Below are 23,946 nucleotides of genomic sequence, written 5' to 3'. Positions count from 1 at the left end.
CCTGTACATTGCAGGACAGCCATTGTTAAACTACTCAGACCCCAGCTTGTAATTCTCCTCTCTCTCTCTCTCTCTCTCTCTCTCTCTCTCTCTCTGTGTGTGTGTGTGTGTGTTTACAATCTATATGCATTCATTCTATCAGTTCTGTTCCTTTAGCGAGCCCTGACTACAATGAGTCACTCTGGGAGCACCAGACAGGTCAATCCACAGCAGCACTGAACAGCTGCCTTCAGCTCAGCCTCATACTAAAGCACTGTGCATGGGTGAGTGCAAAGCCACTGACCTGGTTCTCCTTTCTCTCCACGAATTCCATCCTTCCCTGGACCACCAGGATGTCCTGGTTCTCCTAGGGGGAAGGGAAGAAAGCAGACAGAAGTTGAGATTCCAATTTCCTGGTTGAGTCTTCAGGAGTGATTGATACAGGGAGTCCTGGGGTGCCCCAGCCCACCTCTTTTCGCACCAGTGCAGGTGAAGGTGGCTACTATTAGTGAGTATCCAGGGTGTTCAGTTGTGTAGGATGAGCAGGATCTGAAATGGTTGGTGACGTTCTGAGCACCAGGGGCATGAGTCAAGGCAAACTAAGACCTTGAGGGCCACGCTGTAATTTTGTCTCAGGAGGAGGACTTGGAAGTGGTCTGACTGTGGGAGGTGCAAGACATACCTCTCATTTCTGTTGCCTCCCCACAGCTCATTCTAAGAGTGGAATGGAAGGCTCACCAGATTCCATGAGACATCAGGGAACTCCATGATCTGACTGTTGGGGAAGGAAAGGCGCCATAGACTAGGGGTGACTGCCACTGAACAAGCCATGATGGGGTCTGCTAGTCATGCACTAGTCCCAAGGCTCGGAGCAGGCCACCTGGTCCCTCCTTTACCTGGCATAAGCAAGGTGAAATGGCCAGACTATAGTGCCAACAGAGTTCACAAGGCTGTGGTTTACTCCAGGATTTATCTCATTCAAATCAGCCAAGACCCTAAGATATCAACCTTACTATTCTAGGTGAGGTGTGACAAGCAGCTGGAACATCCTTCATCCCTCAGGACTGGAGAGTGACATAGGCCGATATGCATCTCTAATGCCTGGTGCTATGAAGTTCCCGAGCAAGCCCTGGATCCCACTGAGTCACAGAGACTAGCCTCCACTCCACTATCCCCAACTCTCTGCACCACCCCAAAGCCTGAGCCTTCCTACCCCAACTTCTCTTTTTCCTTGCCTACTTCCCAGTTATTGTATTCTGTAGCATGACCTCAAAGCTTTTATGATCATACAGGCCAGGGCATGAACATCTACCTGAACAACTGTGAATGTGTATGTCATGGACACTGTACAATGTGTTGATTATATAAAACACATGGCATATCTTCAAAGGACCAGGTAAAGGAGCAGCAGATCTTCCTGCCAAGCATTGTGGGTTAACATCACTCTCAAGAAGTAGCACATTAAGTACACATATATGTATATACAAATATATATATATATATATATATATATATATATATTACATATGTGTATGAATGTATGAACCGAATGGAAAAATACAGAAAAAACAGATGTTTGTTTGTTTGTTTGTTTTTGAGACATGTCTCTATATTATGTAGCCCTAACTGTCCTGGAACTCCCTATATAGATCAGGCTGCCCTTATACTCACAGAGATCCATCTGCTTCTGACTCCTGCATGCTAGGATTAAAACACATGTAACACCATACCTGGCCCAGAAAATATAGGCTTCTAAGAAATCTGTTTTGATAGGATTGGAGAGGTAGTTCAATGACAGAGAAAGAATGAGGGACTGCCACACCACCTCCAGTAGGATCGGTGTGACAAGTTCCACAGTCTGAGGCGATTGACCTCAAAAGGGGGAGGTCTCCTGGAACAGGTTGTGGAACTCTTCGCCAGAGAAAAAATATTGAGCTGTAATTCTCATGGCAATCTATCTGTTTTGTTGTCTCTTATTCCTTTCCTTATTTGCATGTTCCTGGTAGCCTAGGCCAGCCAAGATCTTAAGTGAGAATAATGGGTAAGAAACCATCCGAGAGATGGGGCCACTAACACGACCTTATCCCCAGAGATGGGGCCACTAACATGACCTTATCCCTGGGAAACCAACGCTTTACTTTTTTACTTTCTTCTTCTTCTTCTTCTTCTTCTTCTTCTTCTTCTTCTTCTTCTTCTTCTTCTTCTTCTTCTTCTTCTTCTTCTTCTTCAAGACAGGGTTTCTCTGTNCAGGGTTTCTCTGTATAGCCCTGGCTGTCCTGGAACTCACTCTGTAGACCAGGCTGGCCTCGAACTCAGAAATCCGCCTGCCTCTGCCTCCCGAGTTCTGGGATTAAAGGTGTGCACCACCATGCCCGGCTTCACTTTACTTTCTAAATCATTTATAAAACTATTATGATAAAAACTTCCCCAACAATAAAATTTCATATGGCTACACGTGTGTCGTCGAAGGTGGATTTTGGTATATGGTAAAGAAAGTCTTAATTAGAAAGAATTAAAATAGTTTAAATTTATACATTGAAGATTATAAAAAAAAACAGGCACTAGATGTTAAATAATAATTGACCATGGGGCTGGAAAGTTAGTTCAGTGGTTAGGAGCACTGACATTAAAGATTTATTAACCTGCTCCTGGAACTATGCTGCTAGCCTTGGACAACAGCTCCCACTGAATACATCCTTTAAGAATTGTTATATTTTGATGATTTATAATGATGTTACCTGTTCTGTTTGTGATTCACTAAATACATAGTCTCAGAGTTGTAATGCTCGGGTGATTTTTGTGCTTTGCTGTGCCAAATGATTTTTGTTGGTATCTGTGGTTGTTTCACTGGATACAGTTTCTAAGAGATGTAATGCTTGGCTTTTTAGTGTATAAAATCCCCTGTTTGAGAGCTGCAAAATCCACTCAGATTCAAACTGCCTCTGTGTTTGTTTCTGTTTGTTACCACTGAATCCTTACCCATCAAGGACCCTCATTCCAGGGACCCCCATACCCGACTGGGGTGGTCTGTGGTAAGGGACTGGAGTTTGAATTCCCAGCACCCATGTAAAAACTCAAGCATATCTATTCGAGCCTGTAAGAACTGGAAGCACTGTGTGTGGGGGGGGTGGCAGAGGGAGGTAACAGAGGGGTCATGAGCATTTGCCAGCCAGTCAGCCAGCTTGGTCAACATGAAAGCTTCAGGTACTGCAAAAGACCCCACCCTCTGTAAAGATGAGCAAAATAGAGGGAGATACCTAAAAATGATGTACACACGTGCGTGCGTGTGTGCATGTGCACACACACACACAACAGTGAGAGAAAGAGATGGAAGGAGAGAGGGGGGAAGAGAGATGAATAGATAGATAGATAGATGATAGATAGATAGATAGATAGATAGACAGACAGACAGACAGACAGATAGATTTTGAGCCAAGTACCGTGGTACATGCCTATAATCCCAGGACTTGATAGACAAAGGCAAGAGGATAAAGAGTTCAAGTACGTCTTTGGGTACATATCAAGTTTGAAGCCAGCCTGTGATACATGCAACTCTATGGAGAGATGGAGGGAAGGAGGGAGAGAAGGAGAGAAGGAGTTAGAATGGAACTCATCCTAACAGTTAAAAGCACTGGCTGCTCTTCCAGAGTACCCAGATTCAAGTCCCAGCACCCACACTGGGGCTACAGCCCGATGACTCAGTGCCCTCTTCTGGTCTCCGAGGGCACTACAAGCATGTGGTACCTAAATATGCATGCAGAAAAGAACATCCATACACAGAAGAAATATTTAAATATCTAAAAAAAAAAAAAAAAAAACAAGCAAAAAAAAAAACCTTTTTAAAGGGTGGAGGGACTAACAACCAAGAAAGATGGAGAAATATTTTCAGAGGGAGAAGTAAAAACATTTGGCATTACAGGTTTAGGTATATCCCTCTTGATTTATCTTGTAATCATCCCTCTGCTTCACGTGTACAAAATATCTGATAATAAACATTAAAACTTTATATATTCGGGGCTGGTGAGATGACTCAGTGGTTAAGAGCACTGGCTGCTCTTCCAGAGGTCCTAAGTTCAATTCCCAGCACCTACATGGTAGAAAAGGCCATCTATAAAGGGGTCTGATGCCCTCCTTTGGCATGCAGGTCTACATGCAGACAGAACAATCATACATTAAGAATATATATAAATAGGGGCTGGTGAGATGGCTCAGCGGGTAAGAGCACCTGACTGCTCTTCCAAAGGCTCAGAGTTCAAATCCCAGCAACCACATGGTGGCTCACAACCATCCTTAACGAGATCTGACTCCCTCTTCTGGGGTGTCTGAGGACAGCTACAGTGTACTTATATATAATAAATAAATAAATAAATTTTAAAAAGGAATATATATAAATAAAAAAATTATATTAAAAACCTTCATACATTCAAAAGTATACACTGATGCAAACATGGTGGGACATGCCATGACCACAACTCCTGGGAAACCATATGCTACCTCCTCGTCAGTCACTTTGCAGCCATCTCAGTTATTCAAATGTCCAGGGCAGCCTCACAATGCTGATGGCAACATAACCTTAACTGTAACTTAATACATTTCTCTGAGTGTAAGAGAAATTGATGCTGGGAACTTGAAAATGTAATGCTTAATCTGTTTTATTATTAATGGTTAGTTATTCCTTATCTAGTGTAGAAATTAAACGTTAACATAGATGATGCATATTTAGGAGGAAGCAAGACATGGGTAGGGTTCTGTGCTTTCTATGGCTATAGGTGTCCACTGTGGGCCTTCTCCCTGTGGATGGGGTCACCTCTGTACTCAGCCATCAGATTGCTCCACTGACCTCATGATACTAATGATGCATCACACCCGTAGTATCCCACTCAAACGCCTGTGTTTGCAGAAACACTTGTTAACAGTCATCTGCTGTCGATGAGAAGCCTGTGGGGGCAGGGTGCTGTTGGTCTTGCCCTGCCCGTCATTCAGCACCTAGCGTAATGTCATGTGGCATAGAGCAGGTCTTTGAGAAGTGCCTGCAGGGCACATTGGTGGGTGAGGGCTCAGTGGGTAGGTGGGACCATGCACCAGTGGCAGATGGGTGGCTGAAGGGATAGAAGAAGGCCATAAAAAGCGGCAAGTGTCAAGTACCTGCGTCTCCTTTGTCACCCTTGGCACCATCTCGTCCATCTCTTCCAGGTAGGCCATTGTGGCCTGGATTCCCAGGGATGCCGGAGTGTCCTTGCCGGCATGTGTCCTGGGAGAACGCAGTCCTAGTGCATGCGCCCCAAACCAGCAGAAGCCACCAAATTCTCATGGTCAGACAACAGTCTCGACTGAAAGAGGGAAACAGAAACTGAAGGGTGCATGGCCTCTGGGTGCAGGTACAGTTGCTGGGCATGAACACTGCCTCTCACTTCTTCAATGAGACAGGTCTTGGTCTCTCATCAAGGACAGAGGTGCTGAGGGGTGACAGGGCCTCCTCTCTCTGCACTGACAAAGGCCTGAACCAGATCTCACTGTGTCCGATGGACAGGACAGGAGAAAACCAGAGACCAGGGAGCTGACCAAGCTGGACTAGAAGAAGCTTGTTACAAAGCCTGGCATAATGGCACCTGACTGTAATCCCAGCACTCAGAAGGCTGAGAAAGAAATCGCAAATTACAGGTCAGAATAGTATACAGTTATGCACTGAGAACCCATTGTTGCAAAGGAAAAAAGAGAAAGAGAAAGAAAAAAAGAAAGAGAGAGAAAGAGAGAGATAGAGAGAGAAAGGGGCATTGTTCTTAGATGGTAACACATGGTTAGGACCATTTTTAATGGTCAGTAAGTGTGGAAGCCAAGTTTTGAGGTCAGGAGACTCTCCTATTTATTGTTTCAATTTGAGCAAGCCACTTTTTTAAGACACAGAAAAATGTTTTCTTATCCCATGGGGCTAATATAAAGACCACATTTGACCACAATATACATGAAAATTCACACTAAAAATAATAAAGCCACGTGAAATTACCATCTGATCTAGCAACTCTATTCCTGGGAATAAAAACAAAACAAAACAAAACAAAACAAACCAATAATAACAACAACAACAAAATCAGAGGCTTGAATATGCTTGGGGTTCCTGACAGCAATGTCCCTGGCAGCCACTAGGGGGAGCAGGCCACATGCACATCAGTGGATGAGCGGTTATAGAATATGTAGTATATAAATACAGTGACATGTCATTCGATCCCAGAAAAGCAGGAAATCCTGGTCCCCGCCAGGACATTAGGTGGTGACAGTCTGAAAGATAGATCTGGTGTGTATGCAAAGTGATCCAAATCATGGAGCAAGCAATATGGCAGGTGCAGGGAGCTGAAGGGAGGGGGCGCTGTTCAGTGAAAGATGAAACCTATGCAGGTCAATGCTGGCGATAGTTGCAGGATGGTGTGACTGTATTTATTGCTGCTCTTCAATCATACACTTAAAATAGGTAGACTAGTAAGTTTGAGCTTATGTATATATCTTATGTATATACTTTATCACAATAAAAACAACAAAACATTAAATCTGTCTTCAGCCTCAGGTTGGAGCTGAGATCTGGGCAAAATCGGTAGGCAAACTGCTCCCCATAACAGGATCGGCATGCAAGCCCCTGCAGGGGCTTGAGTCTTTGAGATATGAATGGGTGGGATGCCAGATCGAGCTGAGGATCCCTGTGAGTGTGCAAAGTGTCATACCATCTGTCCCCCAGGACCTGCCTGGCAGGGGTACTGCATTTGATACAGGTCATGGGACTCAAAAGCTCACCTGGCTGTACTTTCAGAGTTACATCCCCAGTTCCCAATATTTAGTACCGAGCAGCAGGCTGGGCAGTGACGGGTGGATGCAAGGACTATGTGATGACAGCTCTTTTAATATTTAAAGAGCAGCCCCCCAATCAAGGAAGAACACATGGGTTAATGCAGCCCATCAGACCCCAGATTCTATGTACTGTGGCCAGCAGTCCATAAGCCTCTGTAATGGCAAAAAGCAGGGTGCCTGTCTCTTTGATCCAGTAGTACCACCTCTGCAGTTATTCATAAAGATCTGTGTGCCAAGAGTAACTGCAGTATTTTCTGCTAAGGTGGGAAAGGGCACATTATGTAATGCCCGAGAATACACTTGGGAAGAGGACCAGGGTGTAAGTGCTGAGAGCACCATGAAGGTCAGTGAAGTATGTAAAAGATGCATGAAGGCAGAAGGAAGGTGAGGTCAAGACCAGCTTGGGCACAGACAAGACTGTCTCAAAAGACGCAGCCAAACCAAAAGAACTAAAACCGGGCTGGAGAGAGGGTTCAGCAGCTAAGTCCACGCAGTGCTCTTGGGGAGACTGGATTCAGCTCTCAGCACCCATAATAGGTAGCTTACAACTACCTATAGCTTCAGCTACAGGAGATCTGAGCCCCCTTTCTGGCCTCTGAGGGCATCCATACAACAAGTGCATGTGCATGCACGCACGCGCGCGCGCGCGCGCGCACACACACACACACACACACACACACACACACACACGACAGACACACACATACCGGACAGACACACACACATATAACACATGAACATAAAAACCCTTTGAGGCCGGAGCATCAGACGTCGCTGGAGCTGGCGTTACAGACCACCAGATGTGGGTGCTGAGAAATGAACTCTATTTCTCCTGGGGCTCTATCCCTGAGCCATCTCTCCAGCCCCTCTGTAGCTAGACACTGACATCCAAAAGATGATGTCACCCTCTGGTGAAGGCTGCAGAGAATGATGGGATACAGAAAGCGTTTCCCAAGGTTTCCCTCAGTCACAAGCCCACTCCACTTCAGGCAGCTGAGTTTTCTTAGAGCCACCCCGTGCGTTCTCTGCAGTCACTCCTGCTGCTGGACACAGTGCTGGACTGGTAGACTCTAGGTTGATTCTTCCGGGCTTTACCAGCGGTCCCCCTCACTTCCCACCTTCTCCATGAAAAGCTACTTAGAGGGCAGAGAGATGGCTGATCTTCCAGTACCAGTAGACCCTCGCAGCCCTTGTAGATGATGAGGCGCCCTTTCCTGGCTCCCAGTGTGGTACATACAGTGAAGGCATAACACCCCACACACATTTTTTTAAGTCATTTTTGGTATCTCTTCTGATTTTCTCTAATTTACAGTCATGTATTCTCAAACATTCCAGGTTCCTTACCCCCCGCCCCACCCCCACCCCCCGCAAACACTCCATAATCCTTATGCAGACCCCACACGCGAACATTTAACAGAAATCAGGGGAACACGTTTCCCAGTCAGGATCTCTCTATGTAGCTCAGGTCAGCTTAGAACTCATCGTCCTGCCCCAGCATTCCAAGCGCCGGGGACAGGTCTGCTTCCCCGGGCCAGCTTGCGAGCCATCTTTGCTAAGGCTCTGCTTGCTTGAGTGTAAGACTGCCCGATGACATCCCTTATACTAAGTTGGCTTTATTTCTCTCATGTATTTGGTACAATGTTACAGTACACATCTTTTCTTCAATATATATTGTTTTTATAGACTATATAAATCAGCATATACACAACTATTAAAATACTCATTAAAATGTGTAGCTGATGAGGGCTGGTGAGATGGCTCAGCGGTTAAGAGTGCCGACTGCTCTTCCAAAGGTCCTGAGTTCAAATCCCAGCAACCACATGGTGGCTCACAACCATCCGTAAAGAAATCTGACCCCCTCTTCTGACAGCTACAGTGTACTTACATATAATAAATAAATAAATAAATATTAAAAAAAATGAAAAATGTGTAGCTGGTGAAAGGTCTGTTATTCTTGTGATTTATCCTGTGGTTTTTTTTTTTTTTTTTAATGCCTCCTCCTAGGCCAGTAGTGCAGAATTCTGGGAGATGAAATTCTCTGCTTTTCTCTTTTGTTTAACTATTCTCTCTGTCTCTCTCTCTCTCCCCCTCCCTCCCTCCTCCCTTATTCCTTCCCCCCTTCCTCATTTCCCTTCCTATGTGTATGTGTGTCTGTGTGTATGTCTGCATGTGTCTGCTTCACAGTCTCATACTGTAGCCCAGGCTGTCTGTCCTGGAACTTACTCTGTAGCCCAAACCTTTTGTGTCAGCTTCTCCACTGTGACATTACAGGCATGAACCACCACATCTGGTTTGTTCTTTAGAAAAAAAGTTTTAGAAACAGATTACCTCTGTTCTTACCCAGAGCTTTATACCACATGTGGCTACCTCAGAAGCCAGGTGCCTCCAGCTGAATGTGGAAAAAATATCCTTTAGTGCACTTACCTGAACCCTGGAGTCGCAGGCTGGATACTGGCACTGTGCAAACAGGGAACCCTCACACTGTAAATAAAATCAAGCCTTCCTGCCATAGAACTCCCCAGTGAACGTAAGTGCAAAATAGCAGGAAGGGGAGGGGACGGAGGGAGGCACAAGATGTCTTGGATTAGCTTCAAAAAAAAAAAAAAAAATCACAGTGATACTGGGGTCCAGTAGCCTCCCTTCGCAGCACCCCAGGTGTGGAAAACTTTGTCCTTTTCTTTTCTGTCCCTTGAAATCGACCTAGGGGGCTCCAGATGTCCCTGCAGGTGGAATGTGGGAGAAGAGATTCCCACTGCTGGTTTCTTTCCTTATTGTGAACAGCTCTCTCCTTGGCCTTGAGTCCATCCGGAGTGGTGTAAACATGACAATGAGGAGGACTGTGACTGTAACCTGCGGTCTTTGCAGACATTGCAGTAGGATCCCTTTGTTTACTTATAACTTTTAACGATTACAGTCACTGTTGCCTGTGACTCTCATTGGGGATAAAACTAAATTTAAGAGCAACCTTTGATTCAGTTAATCCTCCCACTGTCATTCACGTCTGTGCAGAACACTGCCGGGCACTGACAGCCATGAGGAAAAGGCCTTCTGTGATGCTATGGGGGGCTAGGATGGCTCATGAAGCAGCTCTGAGCGCCCTTGCAACTCCTAGAGCTCTAGATAAGGCCTGACGCTCCCAGTGACCCTGCTCTGTCCTTTAAATATACCAAACTGTAAAAATAAAATTATCTTCTCCAGTTTGGGTATTTAGGTCAGTGGTAGAGCACCTGTCTAGCAAGCACAAGACCCTGGGTTCAGTCTTCAGCTAAAAAAAAAAAAAAAAAAAAAAAAGCTGGACGGTAACAGCACATACCCTTAATTCCAGCCCTCTGGAAGCAGAGGCAGGTAGACTCTGTGACTTTGAGGCTAGCCTGGTCGACAGAGCAAATTCCTGGACAAGCCACACAGAGAGGATCTTTTACAAAAAATGGAGGGGAGGGGTCCTTTCTCCATAAAAGAAACCCAGGAAGTCTGTTCGAGTCTTCGCTCATGGTCACTGCTGTAAGAGGGGGCGCAGTCAATCATCCACTGAAATGGCCGCTCCCCAGTTAGAAAGGTTTCTATTACAGGTGTGGGAGGAGACTAGCCAGAGGCATCTTAAGAGACTAGAGCAGAGAGAAAAAAGAAGCCCATGGCCCAGGGCTAGAGAAGTAGGGCTGTAGGGAGGACAGGCAGCTGAGGGAGGGAACTAGATCAGTCTGAGAACTTAGAGGAGGTGGGGACAGGATGCTAATTAGTGTGGGCCTCGAAATGTGTAACAGGTACACATGGATTGGAACTGAAGGATACACAACCACAAGTACATGCTGAGGGAACAGGGCCCTTTCCACCGGATGGAAGCCCCTTTCGTGGGTTCCCGAGGAACACTGCTCCGTCTATAGTCCAGCCTGAGCTGAGCAAACGCTGACCTCTCGGGGTTACCCACTGCTTTTTGGGGGGAACTGAGGTTCCCTCTGGACCTGACAATTACTCTTCTCTTCCAGAGACTCCAGGCTTCAGCTTTTGGTGCAGAGGATGCTGCAAGTTACCAGCTTCGTTATCTGTGAGTTTAGACCGGGCATGGAGCACATGAGGACCCTGTCTATCCCTTCTTCCACCTTCAGCCCACCAAGGAGTACAGGAGCTCTGTAGCTTCTCCTGAGAAGTGTCTCAACGGTCAGGCAAACGTGCAGTGGTTTCAAGAGCATATGGATACTGTTCTGTTCTGAGAGGGGCGGGAGTTCAACCTCTGTGGCCATCTGGGGATGGGGTATGCAGGTACCGGGAAGCCTCGCCTTAGCAGAGGGAACCACACCCCACATTCAGTCCTCAGCCCCACAGACAGCCCCAACAATTACCCAAGGGGAAGTGGGACTGGGTTTGGCAGCATCCATTATACTAGGTGGCATCCACTGAGCACGGTTTAGCTTCTTTAGGTATGACTGCTACAGCCAAGACTCCTATACTGGCTAGTTTTGTGTCAACTTGACACAGCTGGAGTTACCACAGAGAAAGGAGCTTTAGTTGGGGAAATGCCTCCACGAGATTCAGCTATGGGGCATTTTCTCAATTAGTGATCAAGGGGGAGGCACCCCTTGTGGGTGGTGCCATCTCTGGGCTGGTAGCCTTGGGTTCCATAAGAGAGCAGGCTGAGCAAGCCAAGGGAAGCAAGCCAGTAAAGAACATCCCTCCATGGCCTCTGCATCAGCTCCCGCTTCTTGATCTGCTTGAGTTCCAGTCCTGACTTCCTTTGGTGATGAACAGCAGTGTGGAAGTGTAAGCTGAATAAACCCTTTCCTCCCCAACTTGCTTCTTGGTCATGATGTTTGTGCAGGAACAGAAACCCTGACTAAGACAACTCCCAAGTCCCTTCATGTGTAGGCAGTGCAGTTGGTTGCTAGAGGGACCTCTGTGGTCACTCAGCTTCAGGATGCCACAGGCCCTTCTGCTCCCCTGGCCGTGGAGAATTCTTTCTGGCTGTATTCCTAGTCCTTCCTTCTCTCCCGAGTTAGCAGGAACCAAGCCTGGTGCCAGGGACCACTACTCTTCTGCCTCAGTTTATGGTACTCCTATTCCTAAGAAGAGGACTTGGTCACCAGCGACCCTCCCTTCCCCTAGGCATGCTGGGATCACTGTGCAGCCTGCTTGGCTGTCTCCCTGGGCAACCCTCTGCCTCGGATTTGAAGCTTCTCTTCACAACCTATGTTGGCCAATACTCGCTACAGCTGGCCTTTAGCTCTTCAGTCACATTGGGGGATGCCAAACGCCACCAGTGTCACAAGGTCCTGGTCATTTGCTAAAGTCCAGCTGCACAGACACCATATGGTCTCAGCTCTGACCCAGCAGAGGCACTACACTGCTCTAGGTAAGCCCTGTGTGCTTCTCCACAGAACCCTTAGGAGTTGAGTCTGGGCCTGGATGTTTAAGGAGAAGACTCCATTCTAGGGGCTGTCCCGTGCCTACCTCACATCTCCGGTGCTACCGATGCAAGAACATCATTGGGTTGGTCTGGCCACATTCCTCCAAAAGGACATGGTCTCTCCTGTGCATGCAGCAGACAACTATACATGCTTGTTTCACCTCCCAACTCTCCTAGAATAAAGTTCTTCCCCTGTGTTCCCTTCTGTGCATAGTGCCATCCTGGGCCACCCCTTCCGTCCTCAGGGCTGCCATTGTCACTCTTTGTCAGTGGACCCCATGGAGGAGGGAGCAAGTGGACAGGTGATGCTGGGATTAAACACCAGAAAGCAAGAGACAGCCTTGGCAACCCAGAGGAACCATGCTCTGATTAGTCACCACAAACAATGGCTTGTTTACTGGGCTTTTCTGAGCCTGCTAATGAGAGGAGGAAATTCTTATTCACCCCACACCCTGGGTGAGGGAGGCCAAGGCTGCAGGCTCACCTCCCAGGGAAGAGCCTGGCCAGCAGCTCTGACCACCCCGAGGCATAGAGACCTGGTCACCCTCACTCCATCACTCATAGAAAACTGTAACAGAATTAGCCTTTCAGAGCTGGGCTGTCACTCAGCCCTGGTCCAGAGGGCCTGCTTGACCTGCTTGAGGGTAAGAGGTGGAGCGATCCCCGATTACATCTGCAAACCCACAAGAGGCCAACAAAACCCACCCAAACTGTCCCTTGTCCTCTCTGGCTCATCGACTACTCTAATGGCTCTGGAAGTCAAGTGGTCCCTCTCCACTCCCCTCAGAGCCTTTCTCCAACAACTCCCAGTGATTCCCGCCCACCCATCAGGAATGAGTCTTTAGGAAGAAGCACCAAGCTCAAAGCAAGAAAGGATCTGTGAATTCCAGCATCTGCTGCCTTTTAGAAATGTTTTCTTGAGGCAGAGTCTCATATGGCTTAGGTTGACCTTGAACCCCTTATCGAAGCCAGAGAAAACCTCCTCCGTCTACCTCCCAAGCACTGGAATTAGAGGTATGTGCTATCACACCCCGTTTTATGCAGTGCTGACAATCAAACCCAGGGCTTTGTGCTTGCCCCAGCCTGCCCCTTTCTGTATAATGTGTCTATCTTCTTTTATTATGGAGATGCATCACTAGAATCAGCTTGGCAAATTAATTTTAATATACAGATACAAAATGACAAATAGAGATTCACAGCATTTACAAGAAATCAAATAACAGTTTAAAAAAAAAACAAAAAACAAAAAACAAAAAAACAACAAACCCTTCATTCAGCCAAGATGCACGTCTAGCACACGGGTCCTATTTCAGGGTCAGAGGCAGCCCCCCAGCTCAGCAGCGTGACTCTCACAGACCACAGCACTGCAGCCTGGATTCGTTATCATCAAAACCATAGTCAAAATTGGCAAGTCACGCCCAGTGGGCACCAGTATGTACCCCAAAAGAGGACCAGTTATTAAATTATAGAAGCGACTCAAAGTACTTTCTAAATACAATTGGCAATGCCCAGGAGAACAGTAAAGGCAATAATGGGGTAGGTACATGGGGTGGCTTAGCAAACTTACCTACGTTATAGAAGCTGATGTTTCTTTCCCCTCTCTAAGACGGCCTAGAGGTTGCCACTTACTTGTCCTGCATCTTTCAAGTGCCCCTTTCCCTGGACCCTGAGAAGAAACAATCTGTGGGCACGATGTGCCTATTATCCTGTCTGCCAGCTGCTGAAAGGCAGTGACTTAGATTTCTTGGCACTGGCCTGAGGACACTTCTGCTTTTCCTATCTGTGTTGAAGCCATAATGCAGAAGCCATGCCCTGGCTCCAGGAAACTCTGGCTGGGAAACAGGACTGACTTGTCCTGAGAAAAACATCAGCAATCCAGTTCCAGATCCCCACACACACATGCTGCTGGAGTGCTGGCGCTTAAAAAAAAAAAAAAAGACTTGCGCTCCGAACCAGGTTCCGAATTAAACACACTTTCTGCTTTGCGTGTAATGACAGCGGCGCAGGATGAGGAATCAGTCTTCAATGGATTGGACAGTAAAAGGCACAGTAGTTAGAAACAGTGGTGGTGGTGGCTCTCCCCTGAGGTGGATCTACCACGCGGCAAGGAAGATCAGAGCAGGCGGCAGGAGCTAGGGGGCGGCAGTGAACGCTCACAGGAGCCCAATCAGCTGCTGGAATGTTCTTTCTTTCTCTACACCTTCAAGTGTTACGATCGCTTTTCACATACCACACGATGCCTACATGCTATAGGTACAATCTAAGCCAGGGAGGCCTTCTCTATCATGTGTGAACAGAGCCAGCAAATTCTGGAATGCTAAAAGTATGCTAAAAATAAAACAAATGAAATTCATCAACATTTTAAATCACCAATATTTTTTGGCCCGTTGAGGGGGAGGGAGGGGACGTCACTTGGGTAGAAGGTTCTTTGTTGTTTCCTTCCAAAGTAGAGCACATGCCGTAAATCAAGAAGGAAGTTGGGCGAACTGAAAATAAAAACTACTAAAGGTCTTCCACCCTCCACGTTCTGTATTTGGTAATAAAATGCATACTGACATACAGAGTTTTACAAAGTCAAAGGCTACTACATCTTTTAAAAACACATTAGTTTTCAAAATCACCCAGAAATCCCAAGTAAGAGTCACCTGGGACAGACTTTATTTGATCAAGCATTCCTCAGGCTGTATAAAATCACCCGGGGCCAGCCCGGGTCTTGAATGTTACTCAATATAAACACGTCCTGATATCTGGGATTGTTAGGGGGCTCTGTGGAGGTAGGTGGGAACCAGAAGTTAGGGCAGCTGGGAATTCTATTAGGACTGGTCACAAACATCACCTATTACTTCTTCACTGTCATCAGCTGTAACAGCAAATGGAGCCTGCAGCAGGCCTGACTCAAGAGGAATCCACAGTGAAAATGAACAGGACCAACAACTATTCACTTCTTTAAAGCAATTTTCATAGTAACAACACAACTGTGGGAATTGCTGCACACACGCACTGGAGCACAGAAAAGTACACAAAGTATGGTTTCTAAAATATATCCTGACATTCTATTAGAAAACAAACAAACAAAAAACCAACCAACCAACCAACCAAACCTGTCAGTTATATAAATGCAGTGAAGTGGAGGCCTCCCTCTCACTCCCCACTGCCCTGTTACTTACAAACACACACACACACACACACACACACACACACACACACACACACACACACACACACACACGGCGCATGCTCTGTGTACTTGAACCACTTCATAGCACACAGACACAGCTGCGGGAGCACTGACTACAGTCCCCAGCAGTGCTGCCTGTAAGTGACCATGCCAGGGTACACAGCAGGGTTGAGGCTGATCCCAGGTCCAGGATCAAGGTTATTAGCTGTGATGTGACTTGTTTCAGGCATAGATGTGGAGACACGGTGAACTATGCTGAAGGACCACTACCTTCACCTCTGACACTTCAGACTTGCTTATTCTCTAGCAAGAACTGATGAGAGGCGAGAGCCTTGCAAAAAACCACACACAAGAATACGCTTATCCAAAGGATCACACGAGCCACATGGCAGGACCCCTCCTGGCCAGCCCGCTGTGCAGATTAAAACGAAGAACCAGTCTCCCTTTGATCGAGTTAAAAGGCATTTTCATCAAGTAACACCATTCTCCACCTGGCACAGCCACGTTACTACTGCTGCAGGGTCACGTGACAGAGGTGTGTCCATTTTCCCAGGAAGCAGGATGGTTCTGCCCTGGTTTTCTCTGTGGATGTCGGTGTCTTCATCATCCCACCAGTGATACAAAGGGCCGCTGAAGATGCAGTGTCACATTATCAAAGTTACACATTTCACATCACCCTTACTTCCATGGATGGCAGCAGGTTCTTAGGTTGTGAGGGGTGAGCAAGGTGTGACCTCTGTTTGAAGGGACAAGTCAGGTGGCAGCAGCCTTCCCTCCTCCTGTCTGGAAAAGTGGCACTGCCCCGAGAATGCTATCTATCATCCCCGGCACTGCCAGCGCAGCAGGTGCCTCCCGATTCTCTTGAGATAAGGAACCTTGCAGGATGAGACCTGCACTCTAGCTTGGTATCTGCCACACCTTGGAGAACTATGGGCACCTCTCTGTTGGCTCTAGTTCCTTCATGGGTTCTTCCGGGCCTGACCCGACCCAGGTCATCCCATGGCTGCCAACATCCTACCAAGCCCTGTCAATGAGTCTCCTTTAAGATCAAACACAGAAGTCGTCCTCAATGTAGTTGCTCCTGAGGGACTGAAAGGCTCCTGATACTGTTTGGAACTGGAGCAGGAGTGTGACCATCAGTGGGAAACTGACCGAGTCAGCAGACTCCATGCAGAGAAGCCCTGGTCCTTATATCATGGCCACCAGAGAGTGCGGCTTCCAGTGTGGGACAGAACAGTGCTTCATGGTTCCTTCCTTCCACAAGGGTGCTGGGGCCTTTCAAGGTCAAAGCTGAGTCCAACTTCTTCTCCCCTTCATCGATCCCCAAACGAAGTGTTCAGCACTGAGCAAGAAACCATCCCTGGACATCACGCTGAAGAGACAAAGCTGGTCTTCCTCCCCACAGTACCTCAGAGGTGCACCCTGGGTAAGGCTCATTTCCGGAAGGGGGTGAGTTTGTGGAAAGTGTGCCAGAATAGCGATGGCTTCCTCTTGGGCTCAGCCAAGGCAAAGACCTGCTGCTGCGGGATGCTGGTGGGCACAGTGATGTGGCGCTGGTGAAGGGGCGGCAGACTCTGGTGGGGTGGGGCCACAGGACAGCTGTTGTAGCCTAACTCAGGAAGGACAGAAGAACAGACCAGTCACTAGGAAGCCACATTGGGAATCAAAGTACTTATTAGCTAATTCCAAGGAATCAAGAGGACATCTAATAACTGCCCTACAAAATGAGAATTCAGATACCCTGTGTGGGACCAGCAAGGGTTACTTACCTCATAAAGCCTACCCAAAACCTCCTAAGAAGGAAGTCCAGGGGATGGAGCAGGTCAACTTACACCATGAGAGAGATCAGTAAAGAATCAGAACTGGGCTTTCTGGTGTGGACTGGAAGCAGTAACACGTTCTGAACCAAGGCCCAGAGCCAACACTCCCTTGGCCCATAATGCCACTCCACACTTATTGACCATGAGTATTTGAGGGGAATTCTTTGATTTTTCTGTGCTTCAGTTCCCTAATCTCCAATATGGGAGTGACAGTAGCAAGAATAAATGAGGTAGCATTCATTGGCATTGGCATTATCTACCCTGGGGAGACACTTGAGTTTGAGCACTAGGACCCTGGTGTGGCCCAGCCATGAAGGCTTCTGTGTCACTGCCAAGTGATTCTAGTATGTACAAGAGTGGGGGAGTGCTCTAGGAGAAACCCAGGGTCTTCTTATCCACCGATGCTCTGAATGTTAGGACCTCACCTCATTGGCACGCAGTGCACTCATTTGTAGCTGGCAAGCAGTTTGGTGTTAAGAGATTCTTCCTCAAATAAAAGTTGCAAGGGTTCACTTGACTGGTGGCTCAGTGGATTCCCAGTGGGACTCATCCCCCGGAGCCGTGAGGAACAGAAGGCACTGGCAAGACTGGGAGCCCTGAAGGCCTTTACTGCTACTGAGATAGTTCAGGCGCCTGGATCCAAACCTGAAGAAGACCCTCCAGCTGCCTGTCCACTTGGGTCTGTTTCTTAAGCAGCCCTGGCTTTTCCTCTCCACGCAGAGCTGCAAAAGGCTCTGTGTGGACAGACTCCAGGTCATCACAAGATGCATGAAAGGAGGCAAAGCTTCCGCCAACCTTACCTTTAGATTTCCCATGTCCTGCCTTCTGAGCGTTCAACATGGCGAGTTTCTTCTGATTTTCTGGGATTTCCATTCCTGGATTTGGAAACAGATGTGGTCAGCATTCAGAACCCGGGAAAACATTTTCAGAATAAACTGCGTACACCACACACCAGTGCAGAGGCATTCTCTACAGACTGACAGACTGAAGTAAAGAACCCTGCGAGGTAAGGAAAAGAATGGGTGCCAGAGACACCAGGTGCCTCACGATGACCTCTGAGCCCAGATATTTTAGAGAGTGATATGAGGTACAATTGTCGTGACGCACGGACCCTTGGTATCTCAAGACAAGACACTGCCAGGGCAATGTCCACATGGGAGACACCCTACTGCAGGTCTAAAGCATGACGCTCTGGGAAGACAGTCCAAGGTAAAGAAGCTCAGGGCTGCTGCTCACATGCGCCAAGAGCTCTGTGGGCTGAGATTCTACTTGCCTGAAGCCTCAGACTGGGACTCTGCACCCTGGCTGTGCAGTGAACAGTGATGTTGTCAACATCAACTAGGTACTGGCCTGGTGAGGTGAGCTGTACCGGGAGAGAAGACAGACTAGCTTTGGAGGGAGACAAGACAGCAGAGGAGCGACTGCAGTGGCTGAGGTAGCTGCTTCTCCTGAGGTGGGAGGTGAGGAGCCAGGCTCCCCTGTGGCAGAGCTGAGCCACACTCTACCTCTGCAGCTTCAATTGACCCTCGTCTCTGTCTTGGATCCAGACTCTACCTTGGCCGACTCTGCCGCCCTGCCTTTATGCAGTGACATATTCAATGACTGCCTGACTGGCAAGGGTCTCCTTCCCACCCCACACCCAGACACAGAGACTGGTGTGTGGCTCCAGAGAGAGCATGAGGACCTGACCTCACTGGTCCCCCCGCAAAGGACACACACAAGAGGAAGAACAGAGCTGAGTGTTCAGGACTCTTCTGTGAGTGTCAGGAACCCTCAGGGGAAGAAGTGCAAACATTCTACCTCGGGTGCTGCTTAGTGACACCAGTCAGTGCAGAATGACTCGGTTAACTGGGAGCTGGTGACCCCATCACTCCACGTTTCAGTAACTACCTGCACACTGCTAGAAGGATTTCGTGACAAGCCTTATTGCAACAGGGTCTGATGGTCAGCAGCCGGTGCATGGCGACTGCTGAGGGGTGGAGGGCAGGGGTGTCCAGATTTCCTTGGGTCTAAAAGGGCAGCTACACAGAGTGGCAGATCCCATCTGTGAGGCTGGCCGTTTTGTGCTGTCACACTAGTCTGAGCACTGGTAGTCTCTGAAAAAATTCTTACTTTTAATGGCAAGATAGCCCGATGGAGTTCAACACAGGGCCCCCCCGGGATACTTTCTACTGCCAACTGCAGAATCGAATGCCACATCTGAAGCTGGTGGCTTGGTATAGGAGACATAGGCACCACCCTTAAAGTCCCTTGGGCTCTGTAGCAGTGGGGGATACTTGACCAGACACATGGTCCTTGAGATCTAGGCAACACAGGCATTTCTCACCCATGTGACCCCTGTGCACCCCTGGTCTCTGGGTACCGCAGTTCACATCTGGAAGTGCATGTTCACATTCCCAATCTATGTGGATGGGCACAGAAACTGTGAGCGCTGCACTGGTGAATGCCACACGGCAGCTTCCTTCTCACAAGATCATGCAATCAAAAAAGGCCAGCGGAAGTTGGGATGCCAAACCAAAATACAGGCTAAGTTCCCCTTATCTGAAATGTGTGGGATCGCACATGCCACTCTTTAGATTTCCTAATATTTTCACATACATAGCATATAAGACATCTTGGGGATGAGACTGAAGTCTAAACACAGGATTCAGTTATGTTTCATAGATACTTTATCTTTTTTTTTTTTTTTTTTTTTGGTATTTTGAGACAGGGTTTCTCTGTATAGTCCTGGCTCTCATTCTGTTCACTCTGTAGACCAGGCTGGCCTCGAACTCAGAAATCTGCCTGCCTCTGCCTCCCAAGTGCTAGGATTAAAGGCGTGCGCCACCACGCCCAGCTCCTTTATCTTATTTCATCACAGCCTGAGAGTGACTCCAAACTATACACTTTGGGGGCATCTGCATTTTGACGGAGAACCTCCCATGATGTCAGGTGTGAAGTTTTCCTCATGGATGCTCAGAGTTTTTGATCTTGGGACTACAGATGGTCTACCTGTACAAGGACCCTACTGAACAGGAGAAGCACGAGCTCACTCTGGCACGTGGTACAGTCTCTGCGGTTGCCACAATCGGGAAAGCACAGGAGGAACTGGGTCTGAACTGACCAGACAGTGAGGGGAACATAGAGGGTTTTGCAACAGTGCTGATAAAAGGGGAAGCCTTGACCACCGTCTGGCAACTCTGGGCTAGGAAGATGGCCTCTCAGGAGTGGGAAGGCGTGTGTGTGTGTGCGCTACAAGTGTGAAGTCCTGGTTAAAATCCTCACATAACAAGCTGGTGTGCTCATGTGTGCACCTGTAACCCCAATGCTGTGCGGGATTGAGACAGGAGGACGTCTGGGGCTTGCTGGCTCCCAGCCTAGCTCCAGGTTCAGTGAGACCCTTTGCACATGCAAAAGGCAGAGGGTGACAGAGCAGGTAGGTCACTAGATGTCATTCTCTGACCTCCACACATATCACCCAACCAAGAACAAATATATCACATGCATACTCATTTGCAGCATAATTAAATACGTAAGTGAAGAAATAAAGAGAACCATCAGATATTTCTACTGGTTGGGTGAGGATGTGTGTGTGTGTGTTTGTGTGTGTGTGTGTGTGTGTGTTACCATTATGTGGTCAGTCCCTAGGACCACACCAAGCCGAAAGAGTGCCTCATCTGTAAAGTATGAGTAAGGGCAGTAAGCAAATTCTTGGGCTGTATGGGCCATCTCTGCTAATATTACACAGAGCACATGCCTGCAGCACCATCCACAGATTCAGTCCTCGAGGGAGTATCTGGGAAGAGAAGGCCAGTGGAAGAGGGGGCTGAGGGGACTCACCCATCTGCTGGTCCTCCTGCACCCGCCGCCTCTCGTCCGCATAGGCCTGCAGCCACCTGGCCTTGTCTTCTTGCTTTCTGGCGCAGAACAGATGAACCTCATCCGTGGCTCTGCTGACCAGCTTGAAGGCATTCCGTAGGCTGAGGCTCCAGTCTTTGTCCCGCCCATCCTCCACATCCACAAGCTCCACCTCGTCCATGTCCATGCGGCCCTTGTAGTACAGCATGTCCCTGCGCAGCAGGTCCTTCTTGCAGGACACCAGCTGGTGGTCGAAAAGGAAGAAGATGCGTTGCTGGCTCTTGCCCTGCCTGGTGATTTTGGTCAGCTCTCCGGAATGAATCAACTCGGAGCTTCGGTCTAGAATGTCCAGGCCCTAAGGGAATGCAAGTACCCAGTGAGTCTTCCAAACCAGATTGTTTCCAACAACAAGGATACAGAAGGGGCCTCTAATACAGTCTTTCTAGAATATTCCATCCAGTTTCCTAAGACCAGGCATTGCTGCCCTACACACAGCCAGGTAGGGCCTCCAAGGCTGTTCAGACCTTGACTTCATGGGTCCCTTGTCATGAAATCTCTTTTCTACTCTTCATTTCCTATCTCTACGGATTTATGTATGGTGCATATGTACATGGATATATTTGTTCCTGGCAGGGTGATGCTTGCGGAAGTCAGAGAAGGACATCTAGTGGCCTGCTCAAAGTGTCTCCCTGATCTAAAAACTCATGTTAAAGTAATGGAATGCTGGGGGCTGGAGAGATGGCTCAGTGGTTAAGAGCACTGTTTGCTCTTCCAGAGTTCCTGAGTTCAAATCCCAGCAACCACATGGTGGCTCACAACCATCTGTAATGGTTGTAATGCCCTCTTCTGAGGTGTCTGAAGACTGCTACAGTGTACTCATATACATAAAATAAATAAATCTTTAAAAACAAACAAACAGCGGGCGTGGTGGCATAGGACTTTTAATCCCAGCACTCAGGAGGCAGAGGCAGGNGGATTTCTGAGTTCGAGGCCAGCCTGGTCTACAAAGTGAGTTCCAGGACAGCCAGGGCTACAGAGAAACCCTGTCTCGAAAAACCAACCAACCAACCAAACAAACAAAGAATGGAATGCAGCCATTTTCTGGAGTGGGAGCTGATGAAGACTTGACTTCATGACAATAAGGGAAACTCAGAGGCTTTGGCACACAGGGACATAGCATTACTGACTATTGTGGCTCCCGAGTCGGGCATTTACCTACTTGCTGGTATGGCTACCTTAGGGTCCTGCAAACGAAACGCCAGGCTGCCAGGAAGAACTTAGTAAACTCTGATGAGACGGTCCCTAAATGTCAGACTCTAAGGTTGGAAAGCAAGCACCCCATATAATACCTAGGGTAGACGGACGTTGACATCACCCTAACCAAGCTGGTATGAAGCCGGCCTCCATTTATACAACTTTCATGCTCCTTTAATCCCAGTAATACACGGAATGTTCCGCAGGCAAAAGTGCTTGGCTTCAAAATATCTCTTCTATTTCCTTCCCTACAGCAATTTTGTGCCCCAGATTCTCCACTTAAACAAGAGATCAGACAGCGATGTCGGAGGTATGCTCAGGGCTCCTGGGGGCATTTCTCTTTAGCTCGCCCTGTTCTCAGTAACTTCAGCCCTATTCCTGCCTTCTCACCCAGGGCCTTCTGTCTGTGAAAGCCAGTTCTGACCAGTTGGTAGATGCAGTGACCCTTATCTGGTTCAGCAACAACCTGAAAGGTACCAGCTTGTTCTGAGCTACTAGAGCAGTGCAGAGGTGACCGCAGTGCAGAGGTGACTGCAGGGCAGAGGTGACCCGTCTGGACTCCTGGGCCTGGAGGAGGTACTTACACCTTTTAGGGCTTTCTCCCCATTCCGTGGTGCCCACTTCTAAAGAGCATTGAAAGGATTCACTGAATTCATAAATGTAATTAGCAGTGAACAAGGTAGGGCACTGAATACTCTGTGTGTGTGTGTGTGTGTGTGTGTGTGTGTGTGTGCTGGCGTGCGCATGCTCAATGAATGTGCAAGTAAGGGTAAGTGTATCCATTGGCCCATCACTATCAGAGTAAGTGTATCTATTGGCCCATCACTATCAGATAGGATTATTTTTACCATTACATCATGATCATGTAGCCTAAGAAGTAATGTTTTCCTCCTCAACTTAGAGACAAAAGATAATTTGCTTGGATCATGTGGGATCCAAATATGTCACCATGACTTGAGTCCCCCATGCTCCTAGGACTGTGTGGGAGCTGGCTCTCTGTGTCAGAGGACCAGACACTAAGCAATGTACCAGTGACCTTGTTTCTTTTAAAAATTACTTTTTGTTATTTAATGTGTGTGCATAAATGTATGTGCATGGGCCTGCGTGGGTCACACTGCTCGTGTGGAGGCCGGAGGACAGCTCTCAGGGTCGAGTGCTCCCTTCTCACCGTGTGGGGCCTGGGGAGTAAACTCACATCTTTAAGCTGCCTCGCCTCCCACTCTGACTTAATTTTTTTGTAGACACTGTGTATCATTAAGGTCTTTTAGACTCATCAAAATCCCTCCAAATGCACAAGATCATACTCCATTAAAGCCAGAACGTACAGTGCCCATCCGAGGAGGCTAACTGTGCTGTCGCTGGGTGAAAAGGAAGGAGCAGCGAGCCTCCCTGCGCATGTGTGAGTGCCCCTCACCTCCCAGCCTACGATGGACACCTGCCAGCGGGCGATCTTGTCGATGCTCTCCAGCTTGCGCTTGCGTTCATTGATCAGGCAGGCCACGTGCTTCATGGCTTCATAGGCTGCCTTTATATTGTTGTAATCGCTGCAAAAAAAAAAAAAAAAAAAAAAAAAAAAAAAACCGGAAAGTTCATTTTAATGGCTCACACATGAGGGCTGACAAAAATAACGTGATCAGCCGCCG

General features: G+C 47.8%; 2 protein-coding genes across 6 annotated transcripts in view; both read right to left on the bottom strand.

Annotated features, from left to right (window-relative positions):
* LOC110325905 (complement C1q and tumor necrosis factor-related protein 9) overlaps positions 1 to 9,284 on the bottom strand; it is a 13,021-nt gene extending 3,737 nt beyond the window's left edge. The window contains exons 1-3 of the mRNA XM_021204068.2: positions 9,241 to 9,284; positions 5,125 to 5,309; positions 284 to 346 (exon numbers count right to left, since the gene is read on the bottom strand). Of these exons, the coding sequence (XP_021059727.1) occupies positions 284 to 346; positions 5,125 to 5,290 (229 nt within the window). The 5' untranslated portion in view covers positions 5,291 to 5,309; positions 9,241 to 9,284. The remainder of the gene's footprint in view (positions 1 to 283; positions 347 to 5,124; positions 5,310 to 9,240) is intronic.
* A 4,071-nt stretch (positions 9,285 to 13,355) lies between these two features.
* Positions 13,356 to 23,946, bottom strand: part of Spata13 (spermatogenesis associated 13) — a 130,377-nt gene continuing 119,786 nt past the window's right edge. For 4 of the 5 annotated variants that reach the window (XM_021203608.2, XM_029541328.1, XM_029541327.1 and 1 more), the window contains 4 exons: positions 23,718 to 23,847; positions 21,032 to 21,404; positions 18,013 to 18,087; positions 13,356 to 17,001 (listed from right to left, as the gene is read on the bottom strand). In XM_021203608.2, the coding sequence (XP_021059267.1) occupies positions 16,826 to 17,001; positions 18,013 to 18,087; positions 21,032 to 21,404; positions 23,718 to 23,847 (754 nt within the window). In that variant the 3' untranslated portion in view covers positions 13,356 to 16,825. The remainder of the gene's footprint in view (positions 17,002 to 18,012; positions 18,088 to 21,031; positions 21,405 to 23,717; positions 23,848 to 23,946) is intronic. The other variant, XM_029541326.1, reaches the window with a different exon arrangement.

The sequence above is a fragment of the Mus pahari genome, chromosome 8 (genome assembly GCF_900095145.1).
Source record: "Mus pahari chromosome 8, PAHARI_EIJ_v1.1, whole genome shotgun sequence".
Taxonomy (NCBI): Eukaryota; Metazoa; Chordata; class Mammalia; order Rodentia; family Muridae; genus Mus; species Mus pahari.
Note: the sequence above shows the minus strand (reverse complement) of the source record. Positions and strands in the feature narration are given on the sequence as shown.